General features: G+C 46.0%; 1 protein-coding gene across 2 annotated transcripts in view; it reads left to right on the top strand.

The window, feature by feature from the left end:
• Dock1 (dedicator of cytokinesis 1) overlaps positions 1-23,870 on the top strand; it is a 502,998-nt gene that overhangs the window by 418,885 nt on the left and 60,243 nt on the right. For both annotated transcript variants that reach the window (XM_085693243.2, XM_085693242.2), the window contains exons 33-35: positions 7,110-7,258; positions 17,003-17,088; positions 17,272-17,428. In XM_085693243.2, the coding sequence (XP_085549369.1) occupies positions 7,110-7,258; positions 17,003-17,088; positions 17,272-17,428 (392 nt within the window). The remainder of the gene's footprint in view (positions 1-7,109; positions 7,259-17,002; positions 17,089-17,271; positions 17,429-23,870) is intronic.

Below are 23,870 nucleotides of genomic sequence, written 5' to 3'. Positions count from 1 at the left end.
CATACACACGCATGCACGCACACACACACGTGCACACATACACAAACAAACAGATGGGGGCTGGAGAGATGACTCAGTGGTTAAGAACACTGACTAATCTTTCAGAGGACCTGGTTTTGATTCCCAACACCCACATGATGGCTCTCAATTACCTTTAACTCCAATCCCAGGGGTCTAACACTTTCTTTCTTCCACCCCAGGCACAATATGCATGTGGTTCGCAGATATACATGCAGGCAAAACACTCATATACATAAAAACAAAACATTAAAGATATATAAATGTGATCAAGTTATGTTTTAAAACCAATAGAACATGATTTTCTCATAGATAAGTTTCTTAACAAAAATAGTGGCTAACAAGAACTTGACTTCTGTCTTCAATGTTCCCGCGGGGGCCTGGTCATGATACTAAGTCCTTATAGACATCTGCCTTAGCTTTCAGAGCTTGTATCAAAGTAGCCCAGACCGTGTTGGGATTACCCAGGTACCTGGAGATCATCAGGGATCAGCATAGTACCTGGCAAGTATGGCTAGGAAGACTAAGCAAAGTGTGGTTTTTGATGGAAGGAGGTACTGGATTACATCACACACCCGGACACCCTGAGACAGACAGAAGTAGACTTTTTGTAGGGCCGCTGCTGTTACTATGATCAGTGAGGTCAACGTAACCTCTTGGCAACCTGAACAAAATTCTCATTGTCCCTTTTGACGCCTCGCCCTTCCGAGCTCTCGGTGTCAGATGTGGGAAGGGAAATGCTGTATCATCTGCAGGGACATAGGCTTGCATGCACGAGGACCTGATCTCAGTCTTTATTATAGCAAAAAAGAGAAAGGAAAAGAGATCCTGAGGTCACCCAAGTAGAGGTCTGAGGGATCAGTGTTCAATGAGATACCCCTTTCTTCCTTGACAAGCAGTGGCTGCTGTCCCAGGCACCCTCAGCATCCTGCTGGGGTCCTGAAGTGACAGGATTACTGGTGGGAACTGAGGGAACTTCAGTACTGAGCTCTGGCTCTAGTTGGCCAGAGATTATCCTAACCTGTGGGTCTTCTTGCCTTTCCAGTTTGTATGTCTTAATTTTGTTTTTCAGAGTTGTGTTTTTGTTTTGTTTTGCTTATAGCAGTATGTTTTCCTGTCTTATATTTTTAATGCTGACCCCGATCTTTGTGCTTTTATTTTTACTGTTTCATTCTAATATCTCAATTACATAAGACTGAGTTTATTGTTTTATACATGGACAGGCTTCTTTGAAAATATTCACTCCCACTACCCTCTCTTTCTCTCTCTCTCTCTCACTTCCACTAATGCCCTTCCCCTACCCCATCCCACCCACCACTTCTATGCCCTTTTTTATCTGTTTGGAGTTACTCAGTGGGTTTCGGTAAGGCTCTTACTGAAGCACAGGTGAGGATTATTTCCAGGAGCAGGTGCACCTTGCCCATCGCAGTATCGCTGAAGATCTCTCTCCCTCCTCCGGCAGCCAAACTACATGTTCCCTTTTGAGATTGTCAGTGGTGCCTCTGAAGCTCCAGAGGTTGACTTTGAACCCGCCCCATTTCTTTCCATGCCGTTTGCCATGACAGCCACGAAGGAAGGAAAGATGGGTTGTGGGAAGATTGAAGTTCTCCTAGAGACTCCTTGGGATCCTGCAGTCTTAGACACTTCACTTCTGTCTGAGTGGTGGACTCTCTTGACAACATCTGCCATTGTGTTCTCATAAGATGAGCCCAGCAGCAGAGACTTTTGCTTCACCAAGCCAAGAATGAAGATAACCGAGGAGCCCCCTCTCCCTTATTGTTACTCCCTAATGTGAACGCATAGCTGAGGGTTTCAAAGCTTGCTCATCAACACCAAACATCAGCCTGGACATAAGAACAAGCAGGAGAAAAGAAAGTTGTGACCTTGGCCAAGTAAAGAGCAAGGATTTGTCATCTACAAAAAGGGACAACTGCTATGCAAATAACTGAGGATTTCATAGGATTGAGTTTGGTTTTGTTTCTCTTTGGGCAAATAATAAGCCCTTTGCTCCTCCTGGAATCTGTGGGGTCGCTGTGGCCTGCAAGGACCCTTCCTGCTGTGGTTCTCCAGTGTTCAGGCCTGCCTGCCAATAGCGCTGTGCAGGCTGCCGCTCTCCAAACTCCTAGCAGCCCATCATGATTTCCCAGGATGTGCACAACCTATTTTCCACATAGCTTCCTGTTTTCTTTTTTTTTTTTTTTCCAATGGGCTCAGGTTTGGGAATTTGTTGGCAGGCACATGAAGCCAGTTCTGCCAAGAAAATAAAAATAGAAGTCGGATCAGATGTGTTTCTCACCTTAGAATTAGTCACCTGTCACTCCACCAGTGCACCGGATGCCTTCCCTCCACCCCTCCAGGGCTGTGTGTGGTCTTTGGAGAGGGGTGTCTCACACAGATGTGCCCCAGCAGCCCTGCTGGGTAGGACAGGGCAACAGGCCTTTTCTTCCCAGAACAAAGGAAAAGTCAAAACCATATTCTTTCAAAAGAACTGTAGGGAAAAAAATGTGTTTATTTACCCAATTCTCCTGTTATTTACGAGAACTACTAGGAGGTGGCCTCACCTCATCTCCCTTGCACCTTGGTTCTACCATCTACTTTTGTTTGTTAAGCCAGCTCTCAGGAGCCAGCATGTGCTCCCTGACCCGATCTGGCTGGAACAAATGTGCTCACAGAGAGGCCTTGCTTGGGCCTTTTTTTGACTTGAACTATTTTTTAATGCAAGGATCCCCTTTGTTAGTGTTTTTGGGAATACGAAAACTGGCTGTTTTTCATTAAACCCAGATACTGTATGGTGCACCCTAGCAGAGTTCTGTTCTGTGGTCCTTTTGTGTGCACATTTTCCCATGATAAGCCCCTGTCCAGTGACTGAATTCCTGAACATCAGATGTGCCGAGGTGAACATCCAGACAATGGGGAAGGTACTGACTGGGAAATGCCTGGCTTCCATGAAAGCCAGGTGTCACTTTCGGAGGCGTTAGCAGTGCATCCTGTCACGAGAATAGAAATTCCAGGCAGGTCTGAAATAGGTAGAGAATACAGCTAGGAGGCCGAAGGTAGAATGTTTCCTCGCACCGTGGTTATTAGAACGTCTGCTACTTTTCTGTTGTTGTCATGAAACGCCATGACCAAAAAAAGCAACTTACGGAAGAAACAGTCTATGGCACCAGAGAGACGGTCCATTGTGGCAGAGATGGCGTGGCAGCAGGTCACTGGAACGGGAAGCTGAAAGATCATATTTCTTTTTTTTTTTAAAGATTTATTTATTTATTTATTTATTTATTTATTTATTTATTATGTATACAGTGTTCTGTCTGTCTGTATGCTTGCTGGCTGGAAGAGGCCACCAGATCTCATTACAGATGGTTGTGAGCCACCATGTGGTTGCTGGGAATTGACCTCAGGACCTCTGGAAGAGCAGTCAGTGCTCTTAACCTCTGAGCCATCTCTCCAGCCCAAGATCATATTTTCATCTACACCCAGGAAGCTGAGAAAGCAAACTGGAAGTGAAGCCAGGCTACAAACTCTCAGAGCCTGCCCCCAGGGACATACTTCCTCCAGCAAGGCTGCACTTTCTACAGGTTCCATAATCTTCCCAAACAGAGCCACCGACTAGAGACCATGTGTTCACTTGCCTGAGCTGTAGGGACACTGCTCATTTAAGCCATCACAATCATCCCGTTCTTCCTTTCTCTCTTAAGGGGGGTTAAATGCATGAAATCCCTTGACTCTCATTGGCCCACATTCAGGTTCATCATTAGAGACTTTAGCTTGATGTGTATCAGAGGAAACCCCACAATAATTAAACAGATAAATAATGGGCATCAGAAGGCCCTACCCACCTTACTAGCTCAGGGACTGTGGACTTGTGACAGCTCTGTCCCCAGGGGTGTCACTCTTCAGAGGTCTCAGGCTACGCTAGCCCGGCATAAAAGTGAGGGTGGTGATCCACGGGGATGAAGCCCCTGTTTTTTGCAGCTTAGTTTTCCAGTGGCTGCCCCTGCAACCACTTGATCTGCCTTGTCTGATCTTCCCAGCTATGGACAATGAAAGCTGAGAGTGACAGCTAGAACTTTATGACACCGAAATTACAGCTGATGAACAACTTGCTGTCACGATCGGCTGTTTTCTGAAGCATTGGCTCTGACATCTTTTAGGCATAATACAAGGAAAATGTCACCTGAGGAACTGAACATAATGGCACTTTTCAGGGGACCGCTTTGCAGCACGTGCATGCCTTTCAGAAGTGTTACGCATTGAGGGAAATGGGCAGAATCGCACCAGTGCAGCTTCAGACAAGATGCTAACTATTGAGCCCCAGTTGGAAATTTGGATTCTAATTAAATTCAGGTTCCTTATCAGAGATCACATTTTGTACCTGTGTCCATTCCATAAAAATCATCTTTTGGCTTATGAGAATAGTCTACTTTCTTATGTATGGTTATTTATAATAGACACATTTGCTTAATGACTCTCTTGACAGAAATCTGCGTTTGTTGAGCTATAAAGAAAAGCAAATTCCGTATTGTATTTCCTGATTGTGTCAAAGTATTAATAAGATTAATTAACTCCAGATCAGCTGGCTGGTGTTAATAAGAAAATGTCACAAATAACTCACTCAGGCGTATCGTTTCTCACGCACCCTCGTGTTACGTGCTGGAAGGAGACAATGTTAGTTACAGTGCAGTGGCGTGAAGATAAAAGAAGTGTTCTATAATGAAAGATGAGAGGCCTCTGCCTAGGAACACTGCTCCTGCCTCATCATGTCCCCTCAGCAAGCTGGCATATTAGTCAGTGTTCTCTAAAGGAACAGAACTGATAGAACAACTATGTGCATGTGTGAGTGTGTGTGCATGTGTGTGCACATGTGAGTGTGTGTGCGTGCGCATGTGTGCACGTGTACGTGTGTGTGCAAACGTGCATGTGTGTCTTTGTGTGTGTGTCTTTGTGTGTGTGCGTGTGTGTGTGCGTGTGTGTGTATGTTAGTGGCTTATGGGTTGTGATCTTATGTTAGTCCCATGTGGCTATTTCAAGACTCTCATAATTGTTCAGTCCATGAGACTGGATATCTCAGCAGCCCCAGCCTTATGCTGGCATCCCAGGGAGGACCTAGGGAGCTGCTGGTCTTCAGTCTGTTCCTTCTCAAAGAAATAGGTTCTAATACCAGCTGAGGAATCCCTCAGCAACAGAATAGATGAACGTGGCAGCAAGAGTGAGGGGAGGCAGGCAAAAGGCAAATGTTTTCTTCTTCCATGTCCTTTTCTGTGGGCCACCACTATGTGGCCCAGATTTAGGGTGGGTCTAAATCTAGTCAAGAAAAATCCCTCACAGGTGTGCCCAGCTGCTTGAGTTGATTCCAGATATTGGTGGCTGACCATGGTGATTAGCCATCACAGCCAGCCTGCCTCTGTGCAGAAATCTAGTAACCTCACTCCACACCAGCAGGAGCTGCGAACCAGGGATCGCCACTGCTTTCTCCCCCTGCTTTCCCTGGCTCTCACCAAGCTCCATGTATCTATGCCATGTATGCCATCCCACAATCATCCTGAGTTCAGTGACAATACAGACAGAGGGGCCTGGAGCTCACTAAGCAGCTTTGCCTGGCCCGTGGGCCCTAGGAATCCACCTCTGTCCATGTCCCCAGTGCAGGGACTACAAATGTATCCCACCCACCACAGCTTTGTTTTCTATTATTTTACATTCTGAGGATGGAACTCAGGTCTTCAGGCTTGCAAGGCAGGCTTTTTATCTCTTTAGCCCAACAAAGCTGTTCTAAAGAACAGCATCAACGCTTCCCTATCCAGCAGCAGCCTGAGGTGGTAGACCCTGCTGTTTCTGCAGTCCCGTGCCCCAGCCGGAGCTCTGTGTGCTTTGATTGCAGCCACTCAGAGCGAGCGCTTCATAAGTCATTGTGTGGTTCCTCGGGTGCCGAATGGACCACACCTCTGCACACCACCTAGAAGACAGAAGGGACCTGGGACTTCCTGGGTCAGCTCCCATGCTTGTTAGATGCTGGCTCTCCCAGCCCCAGTCTCCTGCTCTGTCTGACTGAGTAGCAGATGGTGACCATGCCCTTGACTTATGTGCTGCAATTGACTCCTTGCGAAACCAGAGTCTCTGATCAATATATAGGGAGATTTTGTCTCAAAACAAACATCGAAACAACTGCTCTAAAAGAATACAATAGTACCTCTAAATATCACTACACACACTGAGCAAGACATGCTTACAGGTGACAAGTTTATCGATATTATTTTTTATTGTCATTGTATGTGCATACTTCATATGGGGAGGGGAGATACATGCCATGGCATGTGAGTGGAGATGAAAATAACACTGGAGGGCCCGCTCTCTCCTGTCTTTATGTGGGTTCTGGGATCATACTTGGGTCATGAGACTTGGTGACAAGCACCTTTACCTACTGTGCCATCTTGCTGAACTGAGACACACTTAGAGGCTAGTGTGTCATTGCTTGTTCATGCTTTCCTCACAATTCAGCCTTCACAACTCCTCTCTAAGGGTGAGGAGACTGGGCCATCCCTGCCCTTGTGTAATACACAAAGTGAATGTGTCTTTAATTAGCTCCCCGTGTAGCACTAGGGATTCCATCTACTTTTTTATTTTTTGTATGTGTACATGAGCGTGGTGTCCTCATGTGTTCCATGTGTGTGAAACCCATCTCCATGCCCTCTACTTTATTGACTGAGGCGGAGTCTCTCACTGAGCTCAGAACTTGCTATGTCCGCTAATCCAGGTCACCACCCTGCCCCAGGGATCCGGTCTCTGCCTCTCATGTGCTGGATCCCCAAGTACTGCCTTGCCTCTCCAGCTTTTATGTGTGTACTGGGGTTCTGAACTCCGGGCTGCATGCTTACATGGCAAATGCTGTATCTGCTGAGCCGTCTCCTCAGCCTTTAGTCCACATGTGACGTGAAGTGCTCAAACTCCTTCCAAGCAAGATCGGGTTCACAGCCATGGAGGCTCCCATTCAAAACCACTGGGTCTGTGTTGCTGTGTTCTTAAGCCCCTTCTGGAAATCCACCTCCTTCTTTTTTTTTTTTTAATTAATAGATGTCGTATGTCTCTATTGAAAGGTCAACACAAGATAAAATTCATCCCGGAAATGGTCGGCCCGATACTGGAAATGACCCTGATTCCTGAGACGGAGCTTCGGAAGGCCACCATCCCCATCTTCTTTGACATGATGCAGTGTGAATTCCACTCCACCCGGAGCTTCCAAATGGTAAGGATGTAAGGGTGCAGAGAGTGTGAGGACTGGAGGGACAGACAAGACTGGAAGGTGTTCACAGATGATTCTGTTGTTAAAGGTGACACACACAAGTGATGATTCCCAAAAACAACTCTCCGCAGCTCAAAGAAAGTCTGCGACCATCCTTACTGAAGAATTTGTCATCATCTTCTTCTTCTTTGGGGTCCTCAGTTTCTAGCTACTCCTTACCGATATTGATATGGATCTGACACTAAATCCTAGATTAAAGTCCCTTGAAGCTGGAATGAGGGCTTAATGAGTTTAGAGCATTCTCTGTGTAAGCGTGAAGACCTGAGTTTAAATCCCTAGAACACTTGTTTGGTTTGGTTTGTTTTTTTTAAAAAAAGCCTACCCCCGCATAGTGACACATACTAGTGCTGGGGCAGGAGACAGATGGATCATAGGAGCTTGCTGACTGGCCAGCCTAACCAAAAGGGTGAGCTTTGGGTACTCACAGATGTACTGTCTCAGGGAATAAGATAGAGACTGAGAATAGGACATTCAGCATCCCCCTGTGGCCTCTGCAGGTGGGCTGTGCACTCCAGTCCTCTGCAGGTGGGCCGTGCACTCCTGGTTCTGCAGCTGGGCTGTGCATTCCTGGCTCTGCAGGTGGGCCGTGCATTCCTGGCCTCTGCAGGTGGGCTGTGCACTCCTGGTCTCTGCAGGTGGGCCGTGCACTCCCCTCACAGACATGCCCACTCAGATACACACATAATACACGCATATACATACATACATACATACACACACACACACACACGCACGCACGCACGCACACACACACACATATATATATATATATACATGATGTGTATGTAATTTTTAAATTTGATTCTAATGGAGATATAACCCTTCAGGAAACAGGTGACCTTTTTGCCCTAGGCTGCTCAGTTCCCACTTCCCTAAGTGTACTATGCACCTGCTCTTTCACAAAGCTTGAATCACATTGAATGTTTTCCTAGTATACATACTCAGAAATGCAATTTTGGAATCAAAATACTTTTGTGGCATTTGACATCATTGCTAAATTGTTTGACCTGCCTCCACTGCTGCCACCTCTGATGCCTGGTTCCAGTGTCACTCCAGGCTTATAACCTAAAGTACTTTTCCCAGGCATAGAATTCATCTGACTTTTTGAATTTCATATGAACCAAGCACAAAGAAAGGCTTGTGAAAACTGCTATTAAATGTATATTAAAAAAAAAACCCAGGTAAAGGGAAATAAAGTATTTATATAGATAAATGTCACAAGTCCAGAAAACTGAAATCGAAAGCCTTTAAAACCGTTTATACCACTTCTCAATTTTTAAACGTAGTCTTTGGGTCAAAATAAAGGTCAAGGGTGACTGAAATGAAGATGCATGAGAGGTGGGTGTCTGTGTCTCCTCCCTCCTTGCGGTCGCTGTGTCTGGTTGCTGTATTGTGGAGGTTTCTAAATGTCCTACCAGAGTCTTCTAAGGAGGTGCTTCAGGTTTGCTGGAAACTGATAGCAGTTAACGGGAACCACGGAAGCAGGGTCTTCAGTCTAAACATTTTTCTCCTTTTTGGGCATTCAGATTCTGCCCTTTGCTTTTGCAGAAAGCTAAACTTCCTGAGCAATAATAGCCCAGAGAAGTGATGCTTCCCAGGTTTCAGCTCATGTTCTATAAGCATTCCATCGACTTAATACACAACCTGCTTGGATGTAGGCAAATAAAAAGCACAGCCATGAACGAGCGGATCCACAAAAGAGATGTATTGTGCTAGGCAGGGTCTCATCCTCCAGCGTTTTGCGGGGCACTCACAGGCTGTTTCTATTTGTGCTGAGACACAGGGTTACATGCATTCACAACCTCTAAGTGAAGCAAACCAAAAGACAAAAACCATAAGGCTTACTGAAGCAGTCACAGGATCACAAGCTTTCCCTCCACACCAAAACAAATACAGGAAACAGTCCGTTTGTAAAGAGAAAGGATTTGTGCTGGCTCACCCTTTGAAAGGGATTTGCTCCTGTTCCTGCTGTCTGGGGTCTTTGGTAGGGCAGCTCATCACAATGGGACGGGAGAAGTGGTGGAACAAAGCCACACACCCCAGGGCCAGGAAGAGAAAAGAAATCAAGAAAGAGCTGAGGCCACGGTCTCCCTCAAAGGTAGACCTCGTTGACCTACACACGTCCCACACAAAAGCTTTCCTGGAGACCTAGCACCTATCCCACAGGTTTTGAAGGCGTGCTAACAATGCAAACTGTAGCAGGTCTCTGTATGTCAGTCTGCTTTCCCGAGGGTTGTTGAAAGATCAGCTGCCTCAGCCTCCCAGGAAAATGCCATGCCCCAAACCTTCCCCATCACTCACTTTGCTGCTGCTGTCCTGGTCACTTGGTTTTCTAGTGTACATTAGTTACAGTGGCCTTTGTTTGGCCTCCCTGCCTCCTAATCAGCCACTTGAGAAGACTCACCATTCCTTGCCCTTTCTCAGCTCCAACCTTCATCCTTCTCTTGAACCGTATCCCCCCACCCCAGGGCTCTCTTGGACCACAGCACTTGTCTGTTGACTCCCTCTAACCTTCCTGCTTTCAGTCTGTTCTCTTAAAGCAGAAGGCATACCCCCTCTTCCTTATAGGCCATCTCGGCAGGTACATCCTGACTGAGTGCACGCCCAGCCCCCAGGACACAGCTGGCTCAGCCTGCCTCTCCATCCAGGAGCTGCTGGGCTGGGGATGGTTGGCTGCTGTTTAAGTAATCCACCACACATGCAATTATCTAACCTGATTAGTCACATCACTGAGGGCTTAAATTGCCTCCACTTTTATAGCAGATGCACAAACCTAATGGAGTGAGGGGAAGGCATTAGGGTTTTTTTGTTTTTAGGCAGCTTTAGTGCTTTGGTCACAGGACACAGCATCTTCTAAAGATTGTGCTTTCATAGCAGAGGAGTGGATATGCTGATGCTTGTGAAATATGCATTGTGGCCAGGTTGTATTGTTGACTTGTAATTGGAGTTTGGAGGTGACCTATTGGGTTCAGGGGGTAACCTCCATTTGACTCAAGATTAAATTGTGTCTAACCATGCCCGGAGTTTTAGAAGCCTGTGCTGCAAATTGGCTTTCCCAGAGTTGCCTGGAGTTGTTGCCCTTGTACTCCTCAGCCACAGTGCTAGCATTCCGTTAGCATGCTCTTTCCAATAGAGTTCCTGGGAGAGCAGAAAACGGCCTTCGGGATCCCTGTACCCTTGCCCTGTGCAGCCTCTCCAAGGTCCTTCCATTGGCTGGGCTCCTAGAGTGGAATGATGGGGAGGCATAGGTTACCCATTCAAGAACTGACAACCTTTCTAGGGCCATATTTCTTACCTTAGGTCACTGAGTCATCTTGGTGTTTTCAGTTTTGGATAGATTTCACCACGAGCCATCAGTTCAATAAAAGTCTGTCGGCCTGGGCAAATGGCTTATTCAGCAGAAATCCTTTCTGGCTATAGGCATGCCTGTCCTTATGGGCCAGTACAGAAATAGAAGGAAGACATGGTCAGCTGGATACTCTCTTGCATCCCCATCCCCACTCTCTCTTCCTCCCTGCCCCATACCGTCTTTGGAGCATGTCCTTTTCCTCTGTGGTTATAGGTGTTGTAAGAAGCCGAGGAAAGAGAGTCTCAGCTTGGGGACCTCTCACGTGTCCCTAGGATGATCGGTCCTTACCTTTGACAGAGGGACTCCCCTGAAACTTCTCTCCCCTCTCCATGTAAGTCTCCCCTCAGCAGATTCCCATTCCTTCTTTCTCCACCTCTTTCATCTCCAACTGCTTCTGACACTCTAGAGTTTTGATCCCTTCAGTCTGTCCTAAGACCCTTCCGTGATCTGATTGTCCTACCTGTTCACCTAAGCCATCGCACCCTGCTGGTTTCCCTCCAGGATTTCTCTGTCCACTCTCATTATAACATGTTACCTCAATTCACCCCTGCTGAATACCTCATAGTCCTCTGTCTGATTCCTCTTTCTACCCCATCCTGCAGTAGCACAGGAGAGGTGGGGAGGCGTCCAGATGGTCCTGCCCCATTTCTTATCCATCTCAACGCACCTGGCCTTGGTACAGGGATGATGAACCATCACTTGGCCTTACACTGACTTTTCTGCCGTCTTACTGACAGTCTCCCAGATGCATAACCCGAAGAGTCTCGGCCTCGCATTGCATTTTACTTCCGAAACATAAAAATGAAAAAACCACTTTAAATTCTCTCCTGACATATTTTTTTAAAGAATTCCATTTGTTACAGCTTTGGAAAATACAGGACTAACAGCTGAGAAGTGTAAGCAAATAGCCACACAGGCCACATACCATTGATAAAACCCGCGGTGGGAGAGGTGAAATCATGTTCTCAATCATGGGGCTGTTTCATGTCATTGCTGTGAGGCTCAGTAAACTGCTCCGCCACCTCCAGACACTCCCATTTAGTAGTAACACTGTAAACACGAGTCATCTTGGTGCCATCCAAGATTGCAAGAAACTCAGTTTCTGGGTCTCGGTTTGAATATTCTCTGCTGCTCACGCCACTAACCTTAAACAAATAATTGAAAAAACCCAAATGGATGTTGGAAACTTCTGCCACTCGGTTGAAAAGCCAGTACCATTTGTACTGTACTATGTGTTTGTGCTGTACAATATTTACTTACTATGCATGTGAATATATTTGGTGGGAATTTTATCTTGTGTATTCTCCAGTTCATTGGGAGTTTGATTTGTTGGCTTGTTTACTTGTGTTCTTCATTTCTAAAGAATACCTGATCATATTACTTTGGATGCTTCTAGGGGAACCGTGGCATGGGGAGATTTGATTTCATTGAATTCATTCCCAAAGGTGGTCTGAGAGATCTTGACAACCAATACCTTTGACTCCAAGAGTTCCTGATATATTGAATTCTGTTCTTTAAAGCCTTCCAGCAAAGACATACTCAGCCTCCCATATTCTCCCTCAACTAAATCAAGCTTGTCTCTCTCTGAGGCCATTTTCTCCGAGTTCACAGTAATTGTGCTCAGCCAGAAGTCCTCCCCTGGCTGAGTTGTGAGAGTCTACAGGTATCTCAATCAGATAGTGTAGGCAGCCCAACCCAACTGCTTGCAGGGCACAATTTTGGGGTCTCAAGCTCATGAACAGGTCAGAGAAGCTTCAAGGTCAGGAAACTGCCTACTTGATAGACAAGGGGACTATGGAGGCTTTTAAATATGGGATGAAATCCTAGAGATTAATTGTGTAATTAAGTTTATACAGTGGTTAAGGAATAAGAAACACAATCTACAAAAAAATATTTGTGTGTCTAAGCACAGGATTAAAGGCAAAGTGACAGATTGGAGAATCTGGCCATGTTAGGATGTCATCAGGAGAGCTGGGAGACAGAAATTTTTAAGCACTGGCTTGTGTCTGCTGAGGCTTCTTCTGGTACGTATTTTCTGCCCAGACTCAGTCAACCATCTTTCTGTTTCTGTGCCCTCTGGTAAGTTCCATGAGGAAGGTTACATGGCTCCAGCAGAGTGGCCCAGCTCCATCTGGAGGTAGAGGAGACAATAGAGGAGATTCCTGTGTGCTCTCTGAAAGCAGTTAGTGGCCAAGCGCCAAGCTCCTACCTTGCAGTGTCTTCTGAGCTTGTTTTCCTGAGAACAAGGGCAAAGTAGAGCTTACTTTGGGCAAAGGGCAATATTTACCAGGAAACTCTTTTGCTATTAGATGCAGCACGCTACCCTCCTCAGTTCATGAGTTCAGCCAGCTTGTGATAAGCTCTGAGCCTTTGTCTGTATGGTGAATTAGCGAAGTCCAGATCTCTGTGATAAATAATCCTAGATACAAGGCCAATCTGATTATATACTTTATACACATGTATAAATATGTTATAGAGATAGCAGGAAGAATGGTAAGGTGGCTCAGTGGATGGAAACATGAGCACATACACACACACAAGATTTTTAATAGTAGTAAACCTAACCCAAAATTGTACATTTTAAATGAATTGTTATAGGCCTCAAGATTATGTGTGACTGGGATCCCCACTTTGTAGTCTCAGAAATAGTATTCAGTAGCCCTGAGCTGATTTTGGCAGCAGGAATGGGAAGCAATAGCTTTTTTCCTAAGTTAATTGAATTCACAACATCAATGCCACTGTGAGGACAGCCCATCAGAGTCTGCTGAAAGGCACCCGTCCGAATGCCTCCAATTGATGATCTCTTACATTTAATGTTCTCAGAGGGATACTGCTATCAGAGACTTGAGATGCTTTATTCCATATTTTAGGTTGGATGCCCTGTGGATATTTTTGTAGCAATATTGGTGATTCAGAGAAGAGAAGAGACTATAATGATTCTGCTTATGACATCAGTGAGCGAGCCTCCGCCACCTTTTGAGTAGCACAGTAAACACACTCTAATTTTATCCTAGCCACAGAGCCCCGCTGCCTGTTGCCACAGTGCAGGCTGACAAGGGACACAATAAACACGGCCTTTATAAAAAGCAGCCCTGCTCTGTCAGCAAATGGACTCTCTCCAATTTATTGGGATGCAGCCGCTAATTCTGACTATGATAACAGGTCACAGTATACTAGCATATTGATCCTAGTATGTTCTGTAAAAATGAAATGAGACTCGGAAATGAGAGGCTAGCCAGAGAGCCCTGGTGCTGTAAGCCTTGCTGATACGTGACAGAGTTGCGAGGTGTTTGTGCGAATGCTCTACCGTACTCTGGCGTTCAGTAAATCTAGAATCAGCTGTTCTCTGGCACACTTACCATTCAGCCACTCTTTTAGGAAAACATTAAATTCCTCAGACAAGTTTGATAAGCAACATATTTAAGGAAAACATTAAATTCCTCAGACAAGTTTGATAAGGAATATATTTAAGGAGCCAAGATGTCCTATGTTTAGACACGGAAGCAGAGAAAGCATGTGATTTTCATAAAATAGAAGCCACATCCCAGTACCTTCTGACTGGGGAGGGGTGGACAGTTTTAACGGTGTGTGTTTGCCAATGTTAGGGTAAGTCTTTCCTTTCTGAACTTTCTATACTTTCCCAGTTATATTCCTCAGACATGGATGTTTGAGGGCTATGTCTGAATTAAGATTGTTGGTTCTCTTTTAGGTCCAAAATATCTGTTGTGAATTCCAGGTTTGCCACACTTTTGATCCTTGGCATCCCCGCTCTATTGTCCGCTGAAAGATGGGACTGCCTTGAAATGCCACCTCAGGGCTAATTGCAAGAGATCTCCCTTGTGTTCGAGGCCAAAGTGAATGGCTGCTTGAAGGAATCCTTTGTAAAAGAGTGGAGTCATTGCAGGCTGGTAGCAAAAGGTGGTCATTTTACAGCGAAAGTATTTTTCTTAAGACTCCATGTTGAGAAAAGGAGAAAAGGTCAAGTCAATCTCGTCCTTCAATGGAACCGTCTCTGTTTCTAAAAACCTTGGACTTCTTAAGCCTGACAATCAAAAAGTGGTGTTTATCTGGGAGGAGAGTGAGCGGAGATCAGAAAGAATGAGGAGCTCAGAAAGGCCAAGGTTGCTGGGAGGCAGCCAAGTCCTTAGTGCTAAGCAAGAAGCAGCCCCCCACTCTTCCTGCCCCAGCTTACAGTTGTGCGGCAGGAGGAAAGTGAGGCTCTAGGTACTGAGGCATCCTGGTGGGGATGGGAGAGAGTTACGGAATAGAATATCTGTTAAACTGTGTAAAGATGTGTTGCAGAATAATTTTCTATATAAAGATGTGTCATTTTTTATGCTGCATTTGTTTAACTATGTAAAGATCTATTGCTGTTTAACCTTTCCTGCCTAAGACATGTGATTGGCCTAATAAAAAGCTGATTGGCCAATAGCTAGGCAGAGGAGAGATAGGCGGGGATGGTGGGAAGAGAGAAAAGGAGGACCAGCCAGTCTGCCAGGAACCAGATAGATGGACATGGAGGAAAGAGAAAGGCAGGATGGATGATATGTAGATGACGTAAACGAGCCTCAGGGCTGTACATCGATTGATAGAAATGGGTTGATTTAAGTTAAAGAAAAGAAAAGCAAGGTAGAAACAAGCCTGAGCTAGGTCAAATCGTCATATTAATAATAAATCCCTGTGTCATGTTTTGAACTGGGCCAAGAAAGCCTGGTATGGGAGAGTCAGTGCCACCTTGCAAGCTCCTCCCTGGGCCTTGCTTTCAGCTTCTCCAGAGCCCACCATTAGTTGCCAGTGCCACAGTAGCTCTTCCCATGCCCCATGTCATTGTCCCATGTCTGTAGCTGTGGCTAAGTGATGTCACACTTCATTGGAAAAGGTCCAGAAAGCCAATTGTTTCAGTATCAATTCGTCCACTCTCTGCTGATATACTAGCTCTCGTGAACTCCATCTACCTTAAGCCTCAACTCTCTGCATCCCTAGGGATGTAGCTCATTGTAGAGGGCTTCCTGACATACAAGAAACTCTGGGTTCCATCCTCAGCACTCCATAAAATCTGGTATAGTGGCCTGTATGTATAATTCCAACACTTAGGAGGCAAAGGCAGGAGGATCCCAAGTTCATCCTTAGTTACATATTGACTTTGAAGTCAGCCCGGGCTACATGAGATGCTATTTCCAAACACATGACAAAACACCAAATAAATATTTTATGTGTGAGAGGCAACATGGTCACTTCATGAGAACAACTGTCTCAGGCTCCTCTCTAAGCCTCAATATATCAGTCACTATGGGAGGAGGTCTACTCTCATCTGGCTGTCCTTCTTATAAGAACCTTGTCATCGTGAGGGACCTGGGTAGTGTCGCTGAGAACTGGGTGGTTGAATATCTTTGAAGGGTCCCTGGGGATGCTCACATCTATGCTGTAGTGTACTTGCTTTCCAGACTTTGAGCTTTGTTGTCTGCTTCTCTCTTGCTCATGGTCCTTGTCCACAGTGTGGATGTCTCCATCTTTGTAAGAACCCGTGCTGGGTTCTTCTACCAACATGCTCCTACCAACGCACTCACCGGGTAACTCCGGGTTTCTCTTTGACCTGGATGTCACCCAACTCTCAGGAAAGGAGATGGGGAAACATTGTCATTATGAAGGTGTTTCTATCCAGTCTAGTGAGCCCTAGAAACATTCTGAAAATTTCTGACTCCCTGGAATTTAGAGATTTTTTTTTAAGTCTGGATTTGAGAGATGTTCAGTCAACTCTGATACTTGGTTATCCAGTCAGCAGCTCTGGGGAGCATAGGGCGAGCCTGGAGATGGACCATCTAAAGGTGACTGCTGATTTCCCTTTCCCGACTCTTCTGCAGTCCTGTTTGATTTGGAGATCCGTCACGGAGTGGCAGTGAAGTGGCCCCGTGGATGTTTTCAGACTGCCGAGAACGCTAACCTGGCAAATGAAATGCCATCTGTTCCCTCCCAGGAGTCTGCACCCTGTTTCACATGTTCGTTTGTGGAGATAAAGCTTAGCATCTCTTTCCGTTACTTCTTGATTCCGTTTCCTACCGTTGGCTTTACTTTCCTTCTGCGCCTCTTACTCCTGCTACTGAGAGGCACGCACTCAGGCTCCGGTAACTGGAAGAGGAAGGAAAAGTCCTCTCTGAGTCAGGCAGTCATCACATGTCTGCAAGCACTCAGGAACAGCATCTCTGAAATGCAGTCAGGTTTCAAAGGCAGAGGGTATCCATCCGACGGTGATCCCTAAGATGGAGAAGCGATGGAGGCCCACATCGTCAACTTTGTTGTCTGCTATGCTAATTATTTATGCTTCCTCTGTTTAATTATAGTTTGAAAATGAGATCATCACCAAGCTGGATCATGAAGTGGAAGGAGGCAGAGGAGACGAGCAATACAAAGTGTTATTTGATAAAATGTAAGTGTGGATTCGCGGTGGGATTTATGTCAGGAGAGAGACGGAGAGACTTGTAATTAGACTACAATGAACTTTGTCGCCCAGAAATAATTAAAATGTGTTAATAATGGGAAATATTTTAAACCGCACCTCAAGTTTCTTTCTTGGAGTGTGATTAACAAGGTGTGTGTAATTATTTTTCAGCCTCCTGGAGCACTGCAGGAAGCATAAATACCTCGCCAAGACAGGAGAAACTTTTGTGAAGCTCGTGGTGCGGCTGATGGAGAGGCTCCTGGACTACCGGACCATCATGCATGACGAAAACAAGGAAAATCGCATGAGCTGCACAGTCAACGTGCTGGTGAGCGCGAAGTTAATTAAACCTTCCATCTTCACAGCGTGCCGAAAGCAAATGGGGCTGGGTTAGTTTGGAGCCCAGAGGACAGCTGGCCATAGAACACTTCACAGCACAGCACATCTCCCTCCCCACTGGGGTCCTCTTAGGTGCAGGGATGGAAGGACAGAGAATTGTTGGCCTGGCTCCTCTCAGCAAGGCTGAGAGCTTGGCTCCCTTCTGAATGTCTTCACAGTGTACCCGCTGTGGCTGAGGGTGGCAAGCCATCTCGTTTCATAACCAAGGTAGCACCTCGTGAATTCCAGGTTTGAAGACTCTGCTTTTAATAGATCAGAGTCATGTACTATAGTGAGTTTCTTGAATGGTGGCATCCAAAAGATATATTTATCCTTAGTCCTGTGACTATGGCACTTTTTGGAAAAAGAAGTCTCTGCTGGTAAGAGCTGAAGGATAACTCAGTAGGGAAAGTACTTACTAACTAACCTGAAGACCCAAGTTCAATCCTCCAGACTCACGTAAAATCAGCCCAAGCATGGTAGCATATGATCTCAGCACTGGTGAAGTGAGTTGGGCAGTTGTATTTCTGGGTCTCACTGGGCAGCCAGCATATCCTGGTTGGTGTGCTCTGGGCCAATGAGAGAGGCTATCTCAAAGAAAACAAAACCAAACCAAAAAAAAACAAGGTGGCCAGCAGCTGAGGAATGACTGGCAGCTGAGTTTATTATTCTTATTCTTATTATTATTATTATTATTATTGTGTGCACACATCCATACTGAAGCTGGAGATGAGATTAGCCTGGGTGGGTAAGGGTTAAATCCATTCCCAGGAGTTCTCATATACAGGAAAAGAAGAAGCTGGGCATGGTGGTGCACTTGGGAAGTAGAGGCATGAGGATCGTGAGAGTTCAAGGCCAGCCTCAGCTGTATAGCATATATGAGATTAGTCTAGGCCCCAGAAGACCTTGTTTCTGGGTGCCCCCCCCCCAGGAAAGGAAAGCAAACACATACAGAAGAGAAGCCATGTGAACAGGGCACAGTAATTAGAGTGATGAAGACAGTCCTCGGAGCTTCCAGAATCTCTAGACTCTGAAAATGTCAAGGAATAAGTCTCCCCAAGATCCTTCAGAGGAATGGCTGGTCCCTGATACCTTGGCTTCAGAATTCCATGATGGTGAGGATGGTTTCTCCATTCTTTGAAGCCATCCAGTCTATTGTCATTTGTCCGAGCACCACAGGACCCCAGTGTAGAGCAGCACAGATGGAGGGTGGCTGGGTGAATTTGGTTATCCCTGATCTTGACATCAGTTCCTGCTATCCCTCAATGCAGTTAGGTCCGTGGACACCCTTCCTGGCGCACTTCCTTCTTAAGTTGTGTCTGGGACAAGCAGGAGACCCAGTGCACTTTTAGAGAACTTGGTGGCACGCAAGCTCAAGTCTAAGGAGTGACTGGCCACCTCATGCCTCTCTATGTGGATGAGCCTCCCAGACGGGCTTCAGAGCTCTCCACTTCTTGTGTACTGCTACCCTTCTAAGGAACCATAGTGGCCGACTCCTGGCCATCTGGGGCTCTCCTCTGCTTCTCTCAGCTGTCTCTAGGCAGAAATACAAGACAAGCATATTCCTACCATGCCCAACTTTCTTCACCGTTCTCCCCAGCCATTGGCCATGTGAGGTCAGGCCATGATCCAGTCATTGAGCAGCATACAAGCACTCAGCCTTCACTTTCATATCTGCCATTTATGTGACTTGCAAGGGCTCTGGGGAGTCACTGGAATGAACTTTCATGCTAGGAGGAATGTGGTATAGCATTCATTCTTCCAAAGGGGTTGGAGCAAGGGCCCCGTGAGTGACAGCACTTACTGTGCAAGCCTGAGACCCTGAGTGTGCATCCAAGTACCAACAAAAAGTCAGGCAGCATGGCATATGTGCCTCTCACTACAGCGCTGTGAGGGGCAGAGACAGGAGGATCTCTGGGGCTTGCTGACCGCCAACCCACATATCTCCAGAGTTAGTGAGAGGCCCTGTCTCAATGGGACAGGGTAGAGATCAATAAACCTGACATTGTCCCAAGGCCTCTGAACACACACACACACACACACACACACACACCCCACCACCACCACCACCATCACATACATTAAGAAAAATCAGAAGGGGCTGGAGAGATAGTTGGTGGCTAAGAGTGAGCATTGCTTTTGCAGAGGACCTGCACTCAGTTCTCAACGCCCATGTTAGACGTCTCAGAACTGCCTGTCACTCCAGCACTAGGGGATCTGACGCTCTCTTTGGGCCTCTGCAGACACTCATGCATGGACAGAGACACACATACATTCATGTAAATAAATGGTAGAGTAAATCTTAAGGAAGGAAGGAAGAGAAGCCCTTGAGGTATGTAAATAAAGCGATCAGCAGAAGGGTCGTTTTCTTCTCTGCTTCCCTTAGCAGCACTGTAGTCTCTGTCTTATGATAGGGAATATCTTCGGAAAGCTCCTATGCCATTGCATCCCCTGTATGCTGTCTAGGCAGGCTGTTAAGGCGGATGACAGACTGTTCCTGCAACGAGTTTTCCCGTCCATAAACATGGAAACCTATGATGTCTGTCAGTTGTGGGAAGAGCTTGGGACTCATCACTTTCCTTGCAGCAAGTTAAAAAAGGGACAAACAGAAAGACTAGCAGTTCTTCTAGCATCCAGCTCCTTAGACAAGCAAGTGCTCCTGCATCTGGAGAGGCAGGGAAAGCCACAGGCACAGCTGCCGGAGCTGATATCCAGGAGCCCAGGAACTGTGGCTGGACATCCCAGTCCTTTCCACCAAAAATAGCCATACCCAAAACAAAGAGCACAGTGTAAGAGACAGAGAAGTCATTGGAGCCAGACTTGGATACGGCAGAGGCTTTACAGCTCTTGGCCCAACATTTCAAACAACTGTGGGAACTGAGGAGACCTGGGGAGCTGAGATTCAGTCAGTGAAGAGCTTGAGAATCTGAGCCAGATCCCCAGAACTCACGCTCAAAAAGCTGGGTGTGGTGACACAAGCTTGGAATCCCAGCCCCAAAAAGATGGAGCTCAAGAGCCAGGCCAGTAAGAGAACCTGCCTCAAAAGGGAGGGGCAAAATTTTCAGCAGGTACCTGTTGCCACATCTGGCAACCTATGTTCAGTCATCAGGACCCATATTATGGAAAGAGAAAACACCTCCTTCAAGTTATCCTATCCCCTCCACGTGTGTCGTAGTGTATGTGTGTGCGATTGCACACATATATGCATGCATGTGTTCGCACACACAAATGCATAATAAATAAATAAATAATATTTTTAAAAGATGGCTGATGTCTACAGAACAACTCCTGAGGTTGCCCTCTGGCCTCTACATATGCATGCACAGTTGAGCACATACATATGAACTCATGCATACATGCACATGCAAAAAGACTAAAACAATTTGAGGACTCTCATGAGAAAGGTGGCAATATGCAAGAGCAGATGGATGAGGTATGTAGAACACCCACAGATCAGAAAGAAATTCTGGAAATTGAAGCTTCTTCACACAATGAAATATCACACAATGACTGGGGCCTGACCAGAGAAAAATTTTGTGGGCTTAAAAGTCTAAGAAGATGCTACACCCTTCAAGAAAAGTCACTGGCTTGCCCTCTTCCAGCAGCTGTCCATTGCCAACAGCTCAGCAATGGCAGAGAGTTCATGCCGATCTCCTCTGTCCATGCTGGGATCGGGTCTGGGTAGAGTGTGTACAGGTCACATGTATGCTGTCATGGTTGCTGTGAGTTCATGTGTGTTTATTTCCCGAAAACACTGGGGTGTTGTGTAGTCTTCCACCACCTCTGATCCTGTAAGAGTTTGGTGCCTACAAACTAACCACATGTCCAGGAGTCGCTGAAAAATGCAAATGGGACCTGGTGAATTTAAAACAATTTTAGACCCCAAGTTGGGAGAGTAGGGGGAGAATGGATCTGGGAGGGGTGAATATCATCAAAATATATTGTATGTAATTCTCAAAGTACAAAAGAAAGGAAGTACAGTTAAAAGTTTTCCAAAGAAACCTAAATAGGTCAATAGGTCTGTGCATGGCTCCTACATGTGTGATGTGTGTTCCTGGAATCCTTCCACATGGCTCTTTGTGTTCATGTAGACTGCCGGCAGGCACGGCAAAGCAACTGGCCCTGGTTCCAGCATCTTTGTGCATTCTTACCTCTGCCCTAAGTGATGAGCCTTCCTGGCGCCAGTGACAATGACATGAAGTACAGACTGGCGTTTTCCTGTGGGAAAAATGTGGAGACCTTTTCAAAATCACTCCCTGCTCTGGATGTGATTGTCGCAGGCACACTGTGATCCCTAAGTGGGTCTGTGAGACCGCTTAGCATCTAGAAGGAAGTAGTATTAATAGATTCGTTAGGCTTCCAACTTTGATGACTAAGACCTCAGTGTGTTTTAAAGCAAGATCTGCGCTCAGGGCGACATGGAACCTGCTAGAGAGGTGGTACCATGCTGAGCTTGGCTTCTTATCACCAGCGGCCACAGTTGGAACACAGGCTTTTGGAATGACACCTGCAGCCGTGTTTCTGATGTTTCTGACGCTGACGTGGGTTCCTCCTTTATTTGGAGGCTCCTTGGTGCCCACCCACTGTTGCTGTAGTCAGCTCTGGCTCGTGCTGAGAGCCTCCCGGAACTCCCAAGGTGATCTCACATTATTAACTTCTTCACCTGGAAGCATGCGTGTGTCACTGCCTGAAAAGTGAAACAATAGTCCTTCACCATCCCCAGGGACGATGGGATGGATCCTGCCCTGTTCGAGCACATCCGTGTGGAATGTAAATGTGTGAGAGGGAGGCACAGCAGACTAGACTATTCCAGATGAAAACCCTGTCTCTAGGTGCTGAGGAGATGGCTGAGCAGCTGAGAGCACATTGCACTGTTGTACAAACTCATAGAAATGCACACACAGAGTAAAAGTAGAAAAAAATTAAAAATTCCTATCTCTAAACATTCATTGCCAAGCTCATATATAGAAATATATAACTAAATGTAATATTACATATTCTATTGCTATGTATTTATTATATATTCAACTCGAGGGGTTTTGAAGTCCAAAGAAAAGAGACTTCAGCAAGGGCAGAAGATAAAAGGCAGCCTGTGTCTCTGAGAGGCGAGTGAAGGTCACAGGATAAGGATAAGATCATTGTAGAACTCTAAGGACGAATCTATGAGGGACCAAAATAGGAGGAGGGAATTGAAAACAGAGGCACAAAAGGAGGCTGCTGTGACATCATAACTTTTGAATGCTCGTGAGTGAGAGGTGGGAAGGCAGCACTTGGCTCGCTCCGAATCTTCTGCTAGGTCTTTGATGGGTAGCTGAAAATATCCTCGTTACTGCGTGCGTCATAGGAGCTGACGCTCGGTCCAGTGTCCAGTGCAGCACCAGGTAAAGCCAGTTCTTCAGGAACGACCCTGTTTCCCGCTGTCTAGATATTCCCATCCTCTCTTTCCAGAGAGAGTGTGCCTTGGAAACGGTGTCCTTTTTGACCTGTGAAATTAAATCCTCTTATTGAGTCACTGTGTGCCTTTATAATGCTGATGCTTGTAGCTCCCTCGGGCACTTGATTGTAGAGTGCATGTACCATTCTTAGGTGCTAAATTTCATGCTGAGGTGTTCTCTAAGCCCCATCCCTTGCTGAGGAGTTATTGCTAGATGATAGCTGTTGGGGGAGGGAGAATCGTTCTGTTCTGTTTTGTTTGTTTTGTTTTTGAGGCAGGGTTTCTCTGTGTAGCCCAGTCTGTCCTGGAACTTACTCTGTAAACCCTGCTGGCCTCCACCTGCCTCTGTTTCCAGAGAGCTGGGATTAAAGGTATGTACCACCACTTCCCAGCTGGGAGAATCATTCTTAGAAATAACAAGAAAGGGAATGAATATGGGGCCACTAGTCTCGTTCGCATGCTCCCGTTAGATGGCTCCTCACCCATGCATATGTGACAGCATTAATTAGATTTAGTGGATTATCCAAAAAGATAAAAAAAAAAAAGGCATGAAGTTAAGAGGGGGGCACTTGGAAAGAGTTCAATGGGAAAATAGTCGTTGGATATGATCGTGTTTAATTCTGTGCATGTATGAAATTCCCAAGAAGAATGAGAAAACTAACACAGAAAAGAAATGGCTGTCATACTTCCGTCCTACGGGCCCTGTGAGTCGACTCTTGTACCTTTGTAGTGCCCTGTGCATGACTTCATGTGTATAAAATAGTTCACATGAAGAAGAAATGTTTCTTGGAGGGGGGGGGGCAGGTAAGAGAAGGATTCACTGTGTGGCCCAGACTAGTTTGAGATTCTCTTTACAGCCTTCACTGGCCCAAACTCTTGATCCTTCAACCTCAGTCTCCCAAGTGCCACCATTACACATGCGCACTGCCGAACTCACCAGAGGTATGACTTTGGTACA

The sequence above is a fragment of the Myodes glareolus genome, chromosome 7 (genome assembly GCF_982192425.1).
Source record: "Myodes glareolus chromosome 7, mMyoGla1.1, whole genome shotgun sequence".
Classification (NCBI taxonomy): domain Eukaryota; kingdom Metazoa; phylum Chordata; class Mammalia; order Rodentia; family Cricetidae; genus Myodes; species Myodes glareolus.
Note: the sequence above shows the minus strand (reverse complement) of the source record. Positions and strands in the feature narration are given on the sequence as shown.